Source organism: Lepidochelys kempii, chromosome 5 (genome assembly GCF_965140285.1).
Source record: "Lepidochelys kempii isolate rLepKem1 chromosome 5, rLepKem1.hap1, whole genome shotgun sequence".
NCBI classification, from domain to species: domain Eukaryota; kingdom Metazoa; phylum Chordata; order Testudines; family Cheloniidae; genus Lepidochelys; species Lepidochelys kempii.
Genome location: NC_136384.1, coordinates 47,492,692 through 47,513,665, shown reverse-complemented (window position 1 = coordinate 47,513,665; position 20,974 = coordinate 47,492,692). Strand labels below are relative to the sequence as shown.

At 42.3% G+C, this 20,974-nt stretch overlaps 1 protein-coding gene across 5 annotated transcripts in view; it reads left to right on the top strand.

Moving 5' to 3' along the window:
* The window catches only part of SV2C (synaptic vesicle glycoprotein 2C), a 214,726-nt gene that overhangs the window by 104,125 nt on the left and 89,627 nt on the right, over positions 1-20,974 (top strand). For all 5 annotated transcript variants that reach the window (XR_012158914.1, XM_073344195.2, XM_073344194.2 and 2 more), the window contains one exon: positions 7,828-7,979. Coding sequence is in view for 4 of the 5 variants with exons in the window: in XM_073344195.2 (XP_073200296.1) it covers positions 7,828-7,979 (152 nt within the window). In the remaining variant the exon portion in view is untranslated. The remainder of the gene's footprint in view (positions 1-7,827; positions 7,980-20,974) is intronic.

Here is a 20,974-nt window from a genome sequence, read left to right as displayed (position 1 = left end):
GGATTTAGGTTCTTTTGAAAATCCCACTCATAAGTGTTCAAATATGAGTTTAGGAGCCTAACTTTAGGCTCCAATTTTGAAAATTTTACCTTGTGTGTATCGAAAGTTCACAATAACTTTATGTACTGAAAATGTAAATAATTTATCCACTATTAAAACTGAAGCGATTTTGTGTTTAAGTGATAAAGATTTTATGCCACCAAGAGTAAAGTTTTTAACAAAAATACAGATATAGGCTTTAGCCCCTGATGTTGTGAACACATGCACTTTGAAGTCAATGGAACAAGTCATGTGCGTAAAGTTATGAACCTCCTTAAGAGTTTGTAGTATCACAGCCGTGCTTTTTGATATGTTGTTCTTTGCCTATAGAAATTTTATAATATTCAAATAAGATACCGTAATAGTAGAGGCATTTTTGAAAAAGCATTTATAATTTAGTTCATTATAAATTTTAACCTAAAATTGCAATAAATTGCACAATTTTTCATACTGGTTTTATGAAGTCTCAGATGTATTTAAATCAATGGTATTTTTTAAAAAAAAACGGTGATTTCAATCATGATTTAAATCAGTCCATCCTGCTGTCAGAATAACCAGCATTTTTAAGCTAGGGCCAAGCCTTTTCAGTTCAGTATAGAAAAAAGTAGAATCCGGGGGAGGGGGAAGAGATATACATTTTGGTGCCTGATGTTTATTTTACAAATGAGGATTAACCACATGACTCATAAATTTAACAAGGCACACAGCATACTTTGTTTAGCTAATTAATTGTCTGAAGCAGATTTAGTATTGTATCCTGTGGGGAATGGTGTTTGTATTCCCTGTAAAATGCAGGGTGAAATCCTGGTCACATTCAAGTCAATGGCAAAACTTCCATTGACTTCATGGTAGTCAAAATTTCACACGTGTATATAATTTCACCAAGAGGCTAATGGTGACTAAAAGCAGACTGCCTTTAATACATCATTTTCAATTTTATTATAAAAATATAGTGGGTCAAATTTTGTTCTGTTACCCCAGCCAAGATCTTGAATAACTCAGCTGAAGTCATTGAGTTGTTAAGCATTTGCACCAATGTAACAGCAAAATTGGTCCCAGCATGTGTCTGCACTGTAGCACATACATGGTTTCATACAGCCTTTGGCGGATGTGGTATTTTTGTAACCTTGAGTTTTAGTTCATTTGGGTTAATTAATTCCTAATATACAGTAGTGATAAAATGTAGCACCAGCTGATGCGAAGAGACCACACTACAAGAGAACCCCCTCACAAAGGCGACAAATGTGAAGAGTCAGAATTGATTCTCCACTGCCTTTTGTGTAGTTATTTACACTGTGCAAAGAGAGCACAATGCAAATAAATGGAATGTGAGAGTTTTGCACCCAGTTTGTGAAGGCGTAAATGCCTGTACAAGGTGCAATGCAATGGAGAGTCAGGGCCATTGGTTCTTTCATGTGCAATATGAACATCTACCAGCATTTTAAGCTTTTTATTAGCCTGTTGGTTACTCTGTGAAAATGTCAGCTTAATCTCATCAAGGAAGAGACAGAAAATTGCATTTTTCCAAAGCTGATTAATTCCTCTGTATTTAAGTTTCTTACCTTTTAAAAAACATTTTTTTGTAATACATGGCTCTAAGAGTTCTTACAATATGTCTCTACATGATCTCCAGGTATCAGCAAAAAAATCCAGTTATGCTGGAGAGTCATCATATATTACCAAGGCCAATTTAGATAATGCTTCCAAACCTTCAGCCATACAGGGTTTTTAGGTCATAGGGTACAATCCAGCCTGCTAAAAGCAGATTGACATGTCAAAGTGATGTTAGCTGCCCATGCTCCAGTGTGGTGGTCTCAGTGGTGATGGTCACTGCTTTGTGCAAAACCCCAGTTTGAGTGGCCTGCATCATTCATTGACCTGGGCAACAGTGGTTTAAATCAAAGCAACTAGAAAAAGGTAGAGTCCATAAACATAACATAAATAAGAAAAAAAGCCCTTGGCCCTCAGGGCTTCCATCTCCATCTACCTCCCTTGTACTTCCAGTCTCTTGGTTGGTATGACAAAGTTTCTCCTCTACCTTGGTGGGTCTTGCGCTTATTGGCGGATTTGCTCGCCTTGGAGCTTCACGGCAGCCCTCAGCTTGGCCGTTTTTCTGAACCCACAGTCCAGGTCGACTCCTCCTGTATCTGACCAGGAGTTGGGAGGTTTGGGGGGAACCCAGGCCCGCCCTCTACTCCGGGTTCCAGCCCAGGGCCCTGTGGAATGCAGCTGTCTAGAGTGCCTCTTGGAACAGCTGTGCGACAGCTACAACTCCCTGGGCTACTTCCTTATGGCCTCCTCCCAACACCTTCTTTATTCTCACCATAGGACCTTCCTCCTGGCGTCTGACAATGCTTGTACTCCTCAGTCCTCCAACAGTCCGCGTTCTCACTCTCAGCTCCTAGTGCCTCTTGCTCCCAGCTCCTCACACGCGCACCACAAACTGAAGTGAGCTCCTTTTTAAACCCAGGTGCCTGATTAGCCTGCCTTAATTGATTCTAACAGCTTCTTGATTGGCTGCAGGTGTTCTAATCAGCCTGTCTGTCTTAATTGTCTCCAGAAGGTTCCTGATTGTTCTGGAAACTTCCCTGTTACCTTACCCAGGGAAAAGGGACCTACTTAACCTGGGCTAATATATCTGCCTTCTATTACTCTCCTGTAGACATCTGGCCTGACCCTGTCACAGTTGGCCACAGGAGAAACAGTCAACTGCACCCTGCCCTGGCCTGTGACTTTGGTTATCGTCTTCCTGTGAAGGTTCGGAGTGACCCTGTGCAAGCCCAGGTGGTGAAGGTCTTGTTGCATGTTTGGGGGTGTCTGTTTGTCATCCTGGGGGACTTTTGTCGAGGCACCCTTGTAGGGATGCTTATTGTGGGCTCTTTCTGACACCCAGCTGGATATTAGGGCCTTCCCGGGGCTTATCTGGCCTCGTTCCCATCTCTCCCTCATGGTGCGGTTCTCTTCCTTGTTGCTCATAGTGGCCCCCAGTGCCTCTTTGGTGGGAGGCTCCTAGGCAGTTTGAGCAGTCAGATAGTCATCCATGAGGTGGGTTCCTTCCATCAGTGTTTCCAGACAGTGTCTGCAGCCCCAGTCTTGGCCTGCCAATGGGAGAATCTGTATGAACTGTTCAGCAACGATCAGCTCCACTGCCTCGGGTCCCATCTGAGTTTCCGACGTTAGCCAGCACCACCAGAAGTCCTTCAGTTTCTGGGCAACCACTCATTACCTGGCCTTTGGGGGTATCTCTCATTGCAGAAGAGCTGATGGTAGGTCTGTTTGTTAATGCCTTATCAGTCTCAATATGGCTGTCTTCACAAGTTCATAATCTTGTGCAGCCCAACCAATCAAGATCCTGGTACACTACCTGAGCTCCGCCTGCCAAAAGGGGGCACACTGGATAGCCTGCTGCTCCGAGGGCCATTGGGATGCCAACACTACTCTCTCAAAAGTTATCAGGAAGGACTTGGGGTAGTCATCTGCCATGATCTTGGGAAACATCAGGTCTAGAGACATTCCCCAAATTTCGGTAGGCACAGCTCCTGCCATGGTGTGGTTCAAGCAGCTTTGTAAAGGCAGCAGGTAAGTCATATATTGTAATAACTTGGTACTGGTGTGTCAACATCTGCTCTAACAGTTGCTGTTGTCATTCTGCTGCTGTGCTTGTGAATTGACTAGCAATTGTAGGAGCCGATTCACCTTCATGTGGGACTTTTTTGTTCTTTTTCATTTTTTGTTTTGTTTTTAATGGGCTGTCCACTTTTCAGTGGTAGCGATATCCCACTTTTGGTACCACCTGTCAATAGTAATGGACACCATCTTTTGCAAAACCTCAGTTGAAGTGACCTGGGTTGGGCCTTGACCTGAGCAGCAGTGGCTTAAATCAAATGAACTAAGAAAAGGCATAGGCCAAAAACACAACATAAACGAGTCAAAAAGTCCTTGGCCCTCAGGGCTTTTGTCCCCATCCTTTGTACTTCCAGGGGCTGCTAGCTCCTTTGGAAGACTGGCAGAGAGTTCTTGCTCTTGAAGCCCCACACTCTTCTACCTCTTCTTATCCTGTTCCTCCCTCTTTATTTCTCATAGGTGGGCCAAGTGAGCTGTAGCTCATGAAAGCTTATGCTCAAATAAATTGGTTAGTCTCTAAGGTGCCACAAGTACTTCTTTTCTTTTTGCTAATACAGACTAACACGGCTGTTAATCTGAAATGCAGGCAGGGAGAGTTCTTAACCCCTTTCTGCCTGTGTTTTATGTTGGGTTTGTGTACCTCATCACAGGTGTTTGAGCTGCTTCATGCTGACCGCATCCTGGTGATATCTTAAGCTGCTTGCCGGGGATCAGGATCTTTCTCCTTTTATCATGACACTAGAATATGGCACATTACAAGTTCCTCCCTCCTTCTGTTTACTAGAAAATATCCTGCCATTTCCCCCTAACCATCCAAAAGACACTTGTATCAATTCTAGACTCAAGGCACATTCCTTTGCCTTGAAGTCTCCTAAAGCCCCAGTCCCACAGCTTGCATGGCCTTGGAGATTTGGAAATAAGATTACACACTGAATTTTGAATTTCATAGTCATGGGCCCCAGATTTGCCTGAACTGTCCCTGTGTACTAGATAATTTTTTAAAGTGCTTTGAAAATGCAAAGCTCTATATAAGTAATTTAAATATGACTATTTATTATTAATACAACATAGCATAGGCTATCTGAATTTGTAACTACTACCGTAGTAACTGCAATATGTGGATATAGTCTAGATTCTCTAATAGGTGACAAAAACTTGAAGCAAAAAGGAAAGTAGTCACTTCTATCTGGACCCTCATTCAAATTTAGAAGCAAGAATATGGTGATAAGATTCGTAGAAGAGTGACCAGAATATGTAAATACCAGTTAAAAATATCCAGAGGGCACTACAAACTTCCTTAATGGATAGAGGCGGTTATAGGAAAAAAATCACTGCCATGCCAAGAACTCGTTTTCAAAGCAAATATGGCGTTAAAGAAGCTCTTCTGCGGACTAAAGCAAGCCCCAAGTGAAAGTGTTGCTTCTAAGAGGTGAGCGCTTTGAATGCCAAGTCAACACAAGTGCATGTTCAACACCTCTTAGGGTTAGGCAGGGATATGGAATACTTGTTTCTGCCATCGCCCGTGAATTCTTCAACATAATTTAAAGAATTTAATTTGAGCATCGAGTACTACATTCAGGGTATTTTTGTAGGGATGAGAGTCAGTGCTCCACCTCAGACCAGAAGGAGGTTTGGTTATTGCAGCTTTAAGACACCTTTGTACACTTCCAGTCTTGGGCTGTTCTGGAGAGTGGACCCCGGCCTGACTGAGGCAGCCCTAAGGACCTGTCTAAATTAACAACATCCTCCACAGGCTCAGAATCTCTGTAGCACTCTGGGCTGCAGCCTCATCCCTGACTTGCTTTCCACAAGCTTACATCCAGCAGTTCCCTACTCCAAGATGTAAAGGGGATCCTTGGAGAACAGCCTTATGATTGTCGTCTGTGTCTGTACTAGGGGGATTCTCACCCAGATGGATATTAGGCTGTAAGGTCCCCTTTATACCCTGCTGGCCCTTTTGCCCACCATAAAAGGACTGGAGTGGGGATGAAGATCTCACACTACATTTCTAGCTCTTTAGCAAGAGTGGTATTTTATGGGGCTATGACTCTGTGTAGCAGGACTTTTGCAGAGAATTTAAGAACTAGCATGCTTCAGTCAATCTCGGGAGCTATTTATAATATATGTAAGAGTCTATTATGGATCCTTTGCAAATTGATGCCTAGAAGGAAGCAACAAAAAAACAACCCCTTTGAGACATGTAACCACTTAGTGAAGTACCTTAACATCTTCTAAAATAAACTGTATTGGAACCCACTGAATGTTCATGGGACAGAAGTTTATTTTTGCATTACTCTTTTCCTCTATAATATTTGTTTTAACCTGTTGGTAAACTTGCTTCTTTCTCCCAATCAGTTTTAGCAGCCAGTGTGACAGCAGCATAAATGTGCATTTATCCTTATCTTGAAATTCAGTTGCGACTTCACCATGTGTGAATTGCAGCTGTTTTACAGAGTATATCCCACGTTCTCTGAGCGATTCACTGATCTGAAAATACTCCTTGAAGCTCCATAGACATTGTCTTAAACACTGAAAAATGAAAGCACAAATCTTGTGTCCTGGGACATGATGGAACATTTTGCAGTTTTAAGAAGTATCATTGTCTTTTTAGCCTATAACAAAGATCTAGACCAATAATGAAAGCCCTGAATCTAATGCTGAAAATTATACTGATCTTGAATTTTATTAGGTTTTATAGAGGAAAGCTGAACCATTTTTCTCATTGTAGCCTTTTGAGAGGTCCATATTTTCACCATAGATGAACTGAACTTTATGTAAAATTGTGTTTTAAATAGACATTTCTAAGCTAACTGCAGGCAGTGGCCACATTGCAGAAAAGGGGCTTGATTTGTGACATTGACACTGGACCCCCAGGACAACACAGCTTAGTATCAGATGTAGTAAACCAATTTACATTGTGTTAAATCTAAGTTGGCAATCATAATGAGTAAACATTTTGCTTAACTATTAAACAACAAAATTCCTCCTTCTCATTGGTAAATTGGTATTGATGATGGCTTATTGATCCCAATTTTAATACTGCTGGTGTCACAGATGATGTCATTTTTTAGCAGTATGGCCCCTGGCAGCACAAGCTTCAGAAATGCTCATTGTAATAAAACATTCGTTTCAAGTACTCTAAACCACCTGGATAGGGTAGGAGATCCTTCTAGGCACCTAGCTACTATGAAGATGGACACCTTAGAAATGCCTAACGAGGATAGAACTGCCAGGATGCTACAGTGAAGAAAAAGCTTTTAGTTCTCATTTCAGACTGTTCAGTTATAACCACATGGTATATTTTTAAACTTTGTTGTTATTAAGAATACTGTATAGGAGTCTTCCAACAATGTGGGTAACAATAAAATATTTATTGCTGTGTAACGTCAAAGAGTTAGTAGCATGTACAGTATTGCACGGTAGGGAGAAAAGAAGTTACAACTCTCTAGTCATTGCATCCAAAATTAAAATTCAAGACTCAAAGACCAAAAAGAGAAAAATCAGCATAAGTTACTAGCAAATCATAAAAAATATAACTGCATAAAACTTTTTAAGCATATGTGCAATAATCAGGGATATTTCAAATTTCAACATTCTTTTTGCCTATCTTCTGTTAAAGGAGGTTAAGCCAAGAGTTGGGGGGGGAGGGGGGGAGGAGTGAATGGAGGGAGAGCAGCTATTACTTACACCATGACTCCAGAAAATTTTACCAAAAATTAATTTAAAAAAATTCTCTGTGCTACATGAGAATTTTGTCGTCATGTTGGTAGACTACCAATCCTACCATAATAGTCGTATGGATTTTCATATAAATTAAGTCAAATACACAACTTTATGCTAGTTACAATTCTGCAAGCTCTATAACACAGCTCACTGACAATTTAATCTGGCACTTCTTCATTAACCATACTGTTTCCATAAAAATCTATGCATTTAATTGTGTCAAAAGTTTGGGGCTTCCCCGAAAGTTTTCAAATGCACTGCAGTCAGGCCTATGGCACATAGAAGACCTTTATTAAAGTGGCAATGTACTTAAGAAAAAACATAGATAAGAACGCTTTTTTTGTGGCAAAGTCTCTTTTAGTTCAGGTTCTAAGTAGTCGTGAAGTTTGTTCAGACTTGCTATTGCTCTGTCTTTAACACATGGTTTGTGTCTCCTTTTAGGATTGGTGGAGCTGTTCCAACAGTGTTCTCATATTTTTCTGAAGTTCTTGCTCGAGAGAAGCGTGGTGAACACTTAAGTTGGCTGTGCATGTTTTGGATGATTGGAGGCATCTATGCTTCTGCCATGGCTTGGGCAATAATTCCTCACTATGGTAAGAAACAAGTCTTTTCTACATGTGTATTACTTCTATCATGCATAATCAGTAAACCACTTTACAATCAGAAAAAGAGCGTACTCTGAGTTTGTATTCAAAATATTGACCTACTTACTATAAAGGGCTAATTGATTGTTTTTAGGCAAGTGGACACATTATATCAGGCCATAAATTACAAAATATTGAAACATGCAAAAATCAGCCATTGCTCATTCTTCAGCCAATTGTCCCTGAACCTCATGAGACTGGAACTTAATATACTGGAATCTCTTGAGTAACTTAATTGATGTTATCACCAAAACTGAAGAAATGTATTTGCAGTAAACAGATATCTTGCATCATACAGAAAAAGTTTGAAAACCATGGTGTCATATTTGTGCCATTGCTGCTGAAAAAAAAAAAGAGTAAGGCATTAGATCATAAAATCTTCAGAAAGGAGAGCAAGAAAGGTGGTTCTTGTTCATGTTTGTAACTCCAGCCCAGAAGACAGTGCTGCAGGGGCCGGTTGGCCATTAGTTATTCTTGTACTTCAGAAATGTAGAAATAGAATGGACAGCAATATAATGTAACAACTTTTAGACTGAATAAGATACAAAACGTCCAGCTGATTCAAGTTATACAGTGCACACCAATATAATGAAATAGCTCCTGAAAGTCATAGCACAGTGAAAAGGTAACCTTGAGGTACAATTTTGATTCCTGGGCACTTGGGCCTGACTCTAAGGTGTTGACTACTCACGGACTTCAATGGGCATGGAGGTTGCTCACCGCCCTTTAAAAATAAGCTCTTGTGGACAGGCAGGATGTAGAAACGTTGCTCATTGCGCCTTTCCAAACAATTAAAGGACTGCCATGAGATGCAATGGAAATCCTATCCAATTTTCTTCAGCCAGAACAATGGTGATGACAAGAGTTGGAGTGTAAAGGGAAGAAAATGGGGGATTCTTGAGGCTTTCATAAAGGTGATGAGGACAGGTAGTGCGAAGGAAAAGGAGGAATGGGTCATAACTATACAGACTAAATCTGCTTCATCAGGTAGCAAACAATCTTGAATTAAAATTAATCAGGGAATCTCAGAGAAAAGCTGAATCTGAGTTCCTGACCTGGCCTCTGGGTCCTTGAGTTGCCAAAACTCAAAAACACTTACTGGCAAGAGTATGTGAATTGATTTTACTTTTCAGTTAGTAAAGAGCTCTGGTTGCCAAGTAACTTTTTGTTCTAGTATACATTATTCTTTCAGGTTTCAGAGTAACAGCTGTGTTAGTCTGTATTTGCAAAAAGAAAAGGAGTACTTGTGGCACCTTAGAGACTAACCAATTTATTTGAGCATAAGCTTTCGTGAGCTACAGCTCACTTCATCGGATGCATCTCAAATATTTGAGCTTATGCTCAAATAAATTGGTTAGTCTCTAAGGTGCCACAAGTACTCCTTTTCTTTTTGCAAATACAGACTAACACGGCTGCTACTCTGAAACCTCTCATTTCAAAATGGCACCCAAGGAGGCAGTAAAGGGGGGGGGGGGAAAACAAGGAAAGAGAAGTGCTTTGTGTTTCAAGATTTCCTCCCTTTTTATTTGAAGCAAGTTTGATAAATTAATTTCTTAATGATTTACCCTTTTGACATTGGTTTGCGTCAAACAGACCACATTTATTGTATTTTCTCATTTATAAATTCTGCATTTCTCCCAGAAGTGGTCCAAAATCTTCAGTTGTCCCCCAAAATACTTTTCAGTCATCCTCCACATTATATCTTCACCTACCAGGAAGCAAATCAGAATTTTAAATAGCTCAATCCACCCACTTCAGTGATCTATTCATTTAGATTGGAGGCATTTCTCTGCTCTTTGCTTTTCATGTGAACCTTGTCTAAACTAAGAAGGGTTTGTTGGCATAATTACAATGGTACAGCTATACTGGCAAACCCTCCTAGTGAGCTTATATCAGCAAAAGAGTTGTCCTAGCTTCCTGAACAAAATAAGCTATAACAGTAAACAAACTTTTTTGCCAGTATAACTGTGTCCACCCTACGGCATTTGCCAGCAGAGTAACATCTATTTGGCTTGTGCTTTTTTTTTTTTTCCCACACTCCCAATCGACATAGCTAGGCCAGCAAAAATTAAGTGTAGACTAGACCACAGTGTGTGCACGAGGCCTGATTGTTCCCGTATACCAATGTCAATCAGAAGTAATTCCATGGAAATGAATGAAGTTGCACTTGTTTAAAATCAGAGTAACTCCATTGACTTCAGTGGAACTATTCCTGATTCACACTAGTGTAAGCGAGAGGAGGATCAAACCTAATGGGCGTTAGCTCATTTAAAAATGTATTAGCTGGCAGGCATGGTAGATACTTGTATTGCAGGATTAAAAAGAGGGTAACTAGAAGGAGAGGGTAGACTCTTTTTTTCTTAGGAGTGTACGCCTTTCATAAGTACACACTCTTATATAAGGCACTTCTGAAAAAAGGGGAGATCCTCAGCTGCTGTGAGTCAGCATAACTTCATTGCTGTCGGTGGACCAATGCCAGTTTACACCAGCTGAGCATCTAGCCCTCGCTTTTTGTCAGGAGAGAAGGAAAATGACATGGCATATATGCAGTAACTTGTCTCTTTTTCTGTTCAAGCAGCATGATCATTCCTAGGGGTTGGGTAGGGGGGCTACCAAAAAGGCTAAAGTAGAACAAGTTAACAGTGCTTTGGCACCAACCTCTCATTGTTAACACAACAAACAGTGTGATAATAGGGTAAAATCGAAGCAAAACTTTCATTAATACAAAGATCATAAAGTGGCACTGATGTATTACTTCAGGCCCCCTCTGTTGAAAGATCACTGCTTCAGGTCCCTCATAATCTCCGCTGTAAGTATTAGTGCCTCTGTTGAAGGGCTTTGTTAATTTATAATTGTTGTCCTTTGTGTGAAAACTGCAAATGAGTGTGGACCTGCCTAGGGTCCCTGAAAGAGGAGTTCATGTCACAGAGCTTCTATTAGAAGTGGAAACATCTGTGAAGAGATGTTCACAATTACTGCCTATGAACAAGGTCAGCATGGGTCACTGTGGAGACACTGACTTACACTGTCATTAGGCTAGGTTTTATAGGAAGGCTAATGAGCCATTTTGTACACCATTTTGAAAGTGCAACTTCCAGTTCTGCATAATATTTGAAGGTAAATATCTTTAATGAATGTCAAAAGGCAGTAAACGTTTGGCATCGTGTTTGGTTTTCACATAATGCACTGTCTTAAGTCTGAAAAAATGCTTTTCTGTTTCCATTGCAGATTTAAATGTATTATCCTTTTGATTACTCCCAAATGTCTCCTTCAGTATAATGTCAAATGACTCTGCAACTGGGGGCTAAGAAACTAAGAGGAGTCATCCCAAGCTATTGTAATCATTTTGCCCTCTCCGACAAAAAAAACCTTGTAAAATGACCAACTTGGCAGAGGTACAAAGATGTATATTCCCAACCATGTACAGTGTTTGTTAAAAAAGATGAGCAGAGAGAGATCGGGGTTTCATTGCAAATCTCATCTGTTGGGTTTCAGTTTTTGTAAAAACAAAAATCAGAAGCAGTTTGAATCTGGGCTCCAATTTAATCAAACAATCAAAGTTTGAGGGAGAGTTTTGGCTCATCTCTAATTGTATTGTATCCAGACTTGTATTGGCCTGCAGAACTAAAGGAAATTTCCCAGTCAACCCCAGGACATGAGACACCCCACAACTCCTCTAAACAATAGCAAATTAAGTCCTGATCTCATTCAGTTGTAGCTCTTAATTTTGGCTGGCAAGTAGCCCAACAGAAATTAGATCGACAGATCCATCCAGGGAAGGAGCATATTGATGGACAAGGGTTTGGCCAGCAGTACAGCTGGTGGGGATCCAAGTGGGAATAAGGGCTGCTCCTGGCTGCTGTCTGTTTTCTTTGTTAAATTTGGCATGCTACCATATTATGCATTATGAAGCATGATTTAAGGCAGCCCATGATGCATAGGATGTGTCACAGGGTGGAGTACCAGGGCCTGTAAAGCTCTGGCCTGTGCCTGAGTCAGGTGACAAGGATCACACGAGAGTAGTCTGGAGGCAGTGCCTCCCATAAGATGGACTGCCCACTAACGCAGTGGAGGAGAGAACACTGCAGTGAGTCGGAAGGATTCCCTGCAGTAGAGCTAGGCTGGTGGCAATCTGGGAAGCATGCCAGGATTTAGGTGTGAGAGGCTCTCCCTTATGGGCTAAGGAGAAAGGTCTAGGAGAGCCAGGAAGCCCTCTGATGGTGGCTTAAAACAGGTGTCAAAAAGATGTGGGGCACAAAGCTTTGGAAAGAGGGCCAAATGGACTCTAAGCCCAGGGAAGGGCTCAAGGTACTGTGTTGTGTTCCAGGAAGAGCCCAACAGATAGTAGCTGGAACAGGACTGCAGTTTTGTTCAGCTGAGCCCAATGCTGCAAAACAGACAGAAACTGTGTGTTAAAGGGAACTTGTGAAAAATCACCTGGGCCTGCGTTGGCCAAAGGAACTATTTATGATGTGGAACCAAAATGGCTTCGTACAGCAGTCTCCAAGCGTGGGAATGCTAATTAAGACTCCAACATCGATTGGAGAGTTGAAGGGAAAACTGAGGTGCAAACACTTGACTCAGTGGGGTATGTAGTACAGGGGGTATGCAAAGACAAGGCACAGCAAACAACAGAAAGATAGTAACGCTAACAGACCCTGGTCACCAGCGGGCATGATTGAACCGGGGACCTCTGGAGCTTAGTACATGGGCTGCTACTTCATGAGCTAAAAGCCAACACCCAGAAGGTGTGTGGGTTACATAAGCACACAGGCAGGCTGTGTGTGGAGGCAGCTGGGCCCGCAGAGAATCGCAGGATAAACAGGTAGCAACGGCACTTTCAAACCATTTACATGAGGGGGAAAGCTATTGTCCCCATCCTAGTCTCTTAGAATCCAGACGGGGTCATGCTGGTACATAGACACAGAAGGACCCTCTTGTCTGGAGGTATTTGCCTCCAGAATCTACTCCTGGGGGAATTCTGTGCCACTGCACATGTGCAGAATTTATGCCCGCACTGATTTCTTTGCTTCCCTGCAGAAAAATGACTTTCTGATGGAGAAGCAAAGGGAAGCCACAAGAGTAGTCATGTGACCCTCCCCAGCAGTATGTTTCAGGTGCCCAGGGCAGCCGGCAGAGAGGTAAATCACTGTGGGGCAGGAAGCGGTACTGGGGAAGACCTGGCTGGTGGCTCCTACCCTGCACCGGGTTCAGCTGCTAGTCCCGGCTGGGCTGGGGAGGATGGGACATCCTGCACAGCATCCAGGGCTGGGTCAGACCCACCAGCAGATTTCTCCCCCAGCTGTAGGATACACTGCAATTCCCTCCGCTTCCTGCATCCATCGCTCCTCATCTGCAGGGGAAGGGATCCCTGTACAGGGAGCTGCTCCCTCATCCGCCCAACCCCCATGCATCCAGACACCCTCATACCCAGATCCTCCTGCCGAGCCTCACCCACCCGCACTCAGAACCCCCCCTGATAAATCCCACTCCTCCTGAGCCTGGACTACCCTGACTAACCACCCGCACCTGGATCCCCAGCCCACTGAGCCCCAACCAGTTGCACCTGGATCCCTACCTCACTTAGTCTCATTCCCCCAGCATGAGGACCCTCCACTGAGCCTCCCACACTCAGACCCCCCTGCCGAGCTCTATCCCGCCACACCCAGACTCCCCATTCCTCCCACTAAGCCCCAGTCTCCTTCACCTGGATCCCACTGCAGAGTCTCTGTTGCACGGAGAACTCCCAACAAGCCCCTGTGCATCCAGATCCCCCCCATACCTGGATCCCACACTGAGCCGCCCGCACCCAGATTGCCCCACACAGAACCCTCTCAACCCACACCTGGATCTCCCCACACAAAGCCCCTCCACACTTGGATCCTGCCTTGCTGAGTCTCCCTGCCCACACCTGGTGCACCTGGCACAAAGGAGCAGGGCCCTGGGGTGTTTCTGGGTCAGGCCTGGTCCTTGCGCTGTGTCAGGGGTGGGTGCAGCCTCACCGCTGAGTCCGTGTCCTGGAGTGGGGGCGTTGCACAGTGATCTCCCACCTCTGTGCAGCCAGTGGCCTGTGTTCCCCAATGCCAAGCTGGAGCCTCCACATTTATTTGACAAATAAAATTTGCAGAATTTTGCAGAATTTTAAAATAGTGTGTGAAGCGTTTTAATTTTTTTGGCGCAGAATGCCCTCAGGAATAAGAGTCCCATAGTGACTGAATGCATTCTAATGCAGCTATGTATGTGCACCATCCCCCCTTGCAAGTACACCATTTTCCTCTTCTATATAGTCGGAAAATATAAATATTTATATAAATCCTCAAAACAAAATTTTATTCAGACTTCATACTGTTGCAGCAATTAACATGCCTAGGGCAGAAAAAATAGCCAAGAACTTGAGTAAAATCCATGCCGTATTGTCACCCTACCACCTAGATCAATGCCTGGCATTCTGAACCCACAGGCCCAGTAGAAAGATCACTGACGCAAAGATCAGACAGCCAAACTCAGAATCCTTATACCAGGGGTCGGCAACCTTTCAGAAGTGGTGTGCCGAGTCTTTGTTTATTCACTCTAATATAAGGTTTTGCATGCCGGTAATACATTTTAACGTTTTTAGAAGCTCTCGCTCTATAAGTCTATATTATATAACTAAACTATTGTTGTATGTAAAGTAAAGAAGGTTTTTAAAATGTTTAAAAAGCTTCATTTAAGATTAAATTAACATGCAGATCTTTTCAGTTTAGTGCAGTGGTTCTTAACCTGGGGTGCACGGAGGTTCTCTCTGGGGGTGTGAGACATGCGAGATTTTTTCAGAAGGTAAATCATCAAAAACACGAATTAAGCACAGGCACATAAGTACAACTACTTTGTTTCATCAAACCTATGTATTTATTAACATGATACATTTTTAATGATTACTGTAATATACAAAGTTTTTAAGTTTTCAAGTTTTTAAGCTAATTGTAGTGTAATTTTTTTTTTATAAGGGCTGCAGCACGCTGGGCCCAGGCCAGGAGCAGAGCCCTGGGCTGGCTGCCGGTACCCCAAGCCGGCAGGAGGGCTCAGCAGGGCCGGAGGCCCGGACGCTGGCTTGCAGGGGGCCGGGCGGCTGGTATCCCAGGCCGGCAGCAGGCTGAGCGGGCCGATGGCTGGGACCCTGGCTGGCAAGGGGCCAGCGGCCGGAACCCCAGACCATCAGCGGGCTGAGCTGGGTGGCAGACAGAACCCCAGACCGGCAGCGGCTCACCCACTGCTGGTCTGGGGTTCCGCCGGCTCCTGCCAGCCGGGGTCCCGGCCCCCGACCCCGCTCAGCCCACTGCCAGCTGGGGGTTCCATTCACCCAGGCCGGCAGTGGGCTGAGCGGGGCCAGGAGCTTGGAACCCTAGCTGGCAAGGGACCAGCAGCCGGAACCCCAGACCAGCAGCGGGCTGAGCGGGGCCAGCAGACAGAACCCCAGACTGGCCACGGGCTGAGCAGTTCAGCCCGCTGCTGGTCTGAGGTTCTGTCTGCTGGCTCCTGACAACCGGGGTCCCGTTCACCCAGGCAGGCAGCGGGCTGAGCGGGGTCGGTGGCCGGGACGCTGGCTGGCAGCAGCGTGCCAGTAAAAATTGGCATGCGTGCCGCAGGTTGCCAATCCCTGCCTTATACTAATAGATATGGTGTTTGAACCTGATGTCCATGTACCATACACAGACTTATAGACTGATGAACTAACTAAAAGATTAACTAAAAGAAACAGTTTTGCTATTGGTGTTCCTTAAATGTGGATGGTTATTTCACCAAGCTTTGGTATGTAGCAATACTAAGACAAAAGTAACACCAAGGTAAAAAAAATCTTGCTGTATGTTTACAGTAACTGTTTAGAACACAGCATGGCACAAGACAGACAGCTAAAGGAGTGTGGGGCAGGAGACAGATGTAATTGGTTTGTGCCATTTAAATCTATGAGAAGGAAAGAATGGTGTTCGCCCTTCCTCCAGTATAACACATCAGATTGTTGGTTAATTTCCCCAGATCCATTCTCCCAAGAGAAAAGGAGCTTCTCCAGTATTCATGGTTACAATTGTATGAGTCTTTTTTTAAACAAGCAGCATGTCAGACTTTGCAGGTAGGATGCCTGATTCACATACGGTCAGGGTTGTGGAGATACACTGACTCTTGCTAAGGTTCTCTTTTTCACTAATGCATAAACAATGTATTGTAACAAATGTCATTTTAATTTTCTGCTGTAATGGTGATCAGTATAATTATGAAAAATAGGCTTAAAAATGTATGCACATCTTTTTATTGCGGGAAGCTGCTCTCATTTCCGCATTAATAGTTGTATATTTCTTTCTATCTTGACTGACTTGTACTCAATCTTGTCCTCAACACTCAAAGCATATTCTTTTTCTGGCACCATCTCAGTCTCAGATGACATTATCTGTGGTTAGGTTTTTGGGATCCTTCAGTATCCTTGCTATGCTACTGCTACATTCCTTAGACACAATCCTCCCAAATATCAATTTTCTATTTCCTTTGTCTGTTTGTTTGTTTTTTAATCTCCCCTCACCACTAAGAATGAATCTAGCCTAGTAGTAAAGCAACGTAGGAAGTGCAAAGATCACCCATTTGCAGAAGTGGGACTAGAACTCAAAAGTTTTACTCTGCAGACCACTCTGTTCACTCATGCAGATCATACCACTTCTACTCCAGGAAGAGAAGCAGGCTCCTAGATCATATCCAGCAACTGTGCCTAGGTGGCTGTCTTGTTTCTGATTAGATGATGATCATTTATTTCTTTGCTGTCTCCTTGGTTTCCTTGATTGCAGTTGTTCAGTGCTTGTATCTATCAATCTGCCTCTGAGTTCATGTAAGAGTCAAAGGTATTAAGGGGAAGGCATTGAGGTGTTGCTGCCTATGTCATGCACTTTAGTTCTAAATAATTAGCTGCGAGAAACATTGCACAGGTTTTTTTTTTTTAAAAAACACCCCTTTAAATATCATTTTAAAGGTTTTGATCAAGAAAATTATTGAAAAAATTACAAGGGCATTCCACATATTAAAAGAAACAAATATATAACACATACACACAATTAATCAGCCATCCCCCCCCAACACTTGGATTAATTAATATCAATTAGATGAAGAAACTAAAAGCTTATATTATGGAACAACAAAAATCTGATTCAAAACTTCATTTTGTACCAGTCACATCCCAATTAAATTAAATCTGGTAATTTCACACGAGGACTCGAAATGACTGTAACTAAGCTCATAAAATGGTAAGTAAACAAAACCATATTTTTAATATCATAATTTTAATAATGAGGAAAAAATTCAATAAGGAACAAAGACAAAATAACTGTTTATATCAATCAGATTCAATTAGACTAGACTAGATTAAGTAGTAAAAGAATGCAAAAGAGTATCTATTAAAGCTGTAGGAAAAAAAATATAAATTTCAGCTTCCATACTATGAGAGTTAAAGCTCGGATCACCTCCTGTCATGGAAATTCTTGTGGAAAATGGCAAGGGAGGAAAAAATCCACAAGGATTTCTCCAAAATTATTGTCTGAGCTATACAATGGATCTAGCGGAATGCATGTTGTTGGGGCAGTATGTGGGTGCAAGGGTGTTTCCCAGACAGGTTATTTTACAGGATCTAGCCCTGTGGTTGTACAGTGCCTCACACAATGGAGTCCTGATCCTGACTGGAGCTTTTAGGCACTATTGTAATAATAATGGGATGTGCAGTGAGCAGGATTTTCCACCTTGAAAATGAGTGGCATTCCAGGGCCCACTTGCTCCTTGCAAGCACAGCACTAATTGCTTGCTCTGGGCAGCTGCCCCAGAAACCCACCTTAAAGATATCTTCCCAACCCTCTCAGTGATCCCAGGAAGAGGGGCTGGTGACCGTCACCCCATCCACCACTTCCTAGAGGCCAGGGGAGAACTGTGTGCAGAGAACTCCCTCCATGCACAGATCTCCCTTGAACGATCCGAGCCAAAGTCACTATTGCTTTTTATTCCAATTAAATTAGACTAGATTATTCAATAAGAAAGCCTATAAAATTAGTCCCTTAATTATATAGCATTAAGTAAATAGAAACATATTACTTTCAAACAGTGGTGTTTGTACTGAAACCCAGATTTAAGTCTAAACAGTTCTATTCAGATTCTGCTAAAATCCTATTGTATAATGGATCTTCAGTTGTGCTATTCCGCTTTCATAAGTAGATCCTTTTTTCCATAATTTGTGTACCTATCACTTGTGGTGTTCAAGAACAGATGTTTAAGCATCCTTGACAAGACATTTTGGAGGGAAGAAAACTGATTCAACAAATCTTCTAGGCAAAAAGTGTTTCTGCTCACATTAGATTTTTTTTTTCTTCTAGGTGGGATAGGTCTTGAGTAACTAGGAAAGTATTAACTTGTTTGCTATTGAGTAGATCTTTCCACTGGATCTTCAAACCACTGAAAAGTCTTTCTCATGGGCTAACAAGGAATCAGAAATTACAATGAGAGTTCTACTCAAGTAATTAAAATTAGCTCAAATGAAAGGTGATGAAATTTTGTTGGATGTCTAAAAATATTTAGAGATTTTTAGCGCAGAGTCAAATTTATCCAGAGATATAGAATTTAAAAATACAGAGATGTAAGTGTCCAAATTATGGACCCCCCAAGCCTATGGATATTAAAGTGTTTGTCTTAGAAAGATTTTGTAAAACTTCCATTCACTGATGGAGGCAATGAGTTATCCTGTTAGTGACTTTGTACTGTCTTTCTTTGTTTGCATTTGGAGTTATATTTGCTTTTACTTTTTTTTTTAAAGGAATCTTTCTACTTTTCTCCTACCAGTAAACTGCAAACTCTGACCTCAGTTCTGCATCAGGATCTGCTAACATGGGCGTCTGCACCCATTCAGAGTCCCACTGACATCAGGGATAAGCATAGGGATCTATGAATGGATCCTGGTACAGAATCAGGCCTTTATGTGTAACTGTCCAGTTGTGAATTCAACTGGTAAAATCAGTTTCTCCGTGGCTCGATAGTGCACTGTAAAGTTATTTCTCACTCAGTAAAGCAGATCTATTAGCCTTAAGTGTTGGCTAAAGGTGACTGTGACCAGGAATAGAAGAGATCTTCTTGCCACACTTTTCCCCTTAGGTGTCAATAGAGTTGTCTCTGTAGCAGTTTTTTCCATTGTCATATTTTCTTTGTTCTTTTGTCTTTTTTGGAGCTATCATACAAGAAAAGGCAAATACAAATTTAAAAGCAAAAGAAAGACCCTTTCTTTCATGGAACTACTGTGTAATATATAATCTTAAAAAGTGGAGATGGGGGCACGGCCAATTACATTAAAAAGTACTCAAGGAGAACTAAGCTGTTGGGATCACTGCTCTCTAAAACAATATAGCAGCAATGGGAGTAGCAAAGTTTTAAATGCCTCTGCCCCTCTGTGTTCTCTTGCTGGAGTACAGATGACTGGGTACTCCATGCACACAGAACTGGTAAAAGCACAGATGAGTTTTAAACCCTCTCTTCTGGTGTCCTTTGGCATGAGTGAAGCTGGAGGTAAGGGGAGGCCCTGAGTAATAGTAAAAGCATAAAGTTTTTAAATCCTTCCTCAATGTATACTTCTCATGGGGGCAGTAGGGGCTGGATGGCACTAAGTAATATTTTAATCTCTTTCTTCTCAAATTCTTCCCACGGGTGGGAGTGGATATCAGGGGTACTGAATGGCAGTGGGAACAGAGGGATTTGCACCGCTCTTTGGAGATCTGTGTCCCAAGATCACTATCATGAAAGGGGTCTCTCTCCTTTTCTCGTAAATGGTAAGTGCACTGTATTTTAGCTAATATGATAGCAAAGGTATTTTGTTCTGTTTTTAGAAATCTATTTCTACAGCAATTAAATGGTTAATGCATGGTTTTGTTATTAAGGTCCGGAAACTGGTTTTATCCTGCCTCTGCTACAGATTGGCTGTGTCCCCTTAAGCAAGTTATTTATGCCAAAACTTTTCAGAAGTAGTCACTAATTTTGGTGTCTGGCATGGGACACCTGTTGACTTCAATGGGAGTTGTGAGTGTTCAGGTCAGAGATGTGTCAGGATGGGCACCGAGCAATCAAAGCACTGAAAATGAGTTCCTACTTTTGAAAATGTGGTTCTTAACCTCTTTATGCCTCAGTTTCCCCATCTGTAAAATGGTATACTATTATTCACTATGTGAGAGCAAATTAATGTTTATAAAGCGTGTTAAGAACTTGCAGTGGAAGGTGCTGTACAAGTGCAAGGTATTATTTATTCATTAAAACCTATAAGCTTTGGAAGTGAAGTCTATGCTGGTCCTTCCCTACTCTGACTTTTACAGGTACTTCTGCTTTCAGTGCAGCTTAGAAATTCAGACACGTGCATTAAAGGTGCCTGTTTCATCAGCTGCTCCTAGTATTTCTTGAGGAGCTAGTTACCCAGGGAGCTATAAAATGTATTATAAATCATAGTTTCATTTTAGGCAAAATGGTGAGTTCTTCTCCCCCATCCCTCTGCTCAAGCCCCCAGAGTCAGATTTGAGTCTCTCTGCTGCAGTGCATCCAACCAATCAAAAGACAAGGATGTACTTACATGATTTGTAATAAAAGGAGACATGCTTGAATGGTTTCACACTGTGCTATCGCTGCAGTGACTGGACCTAAGAGATCTTGGCAAAAGCTACTGCTTACACGGGTCAGATTTCCCAGAACTATTTACTGCAGTTCCTACTATACCAACACCTGATTGGTTGCTTTAAGATGGAGCTACATAAGCAGTGGTCTGCTTTGTTGTTTAGTTCAAAAATGGAACACACTGGAGCAGGCTGTTTTCAGTGATAATAGCAATGCTAGACAGAAGTAGATCAATGGAGTTTGCTTTAATCTTTCTGCAGGAGGCAGAGTTCAAATAGAACTAGGGCTGTCAAACAACT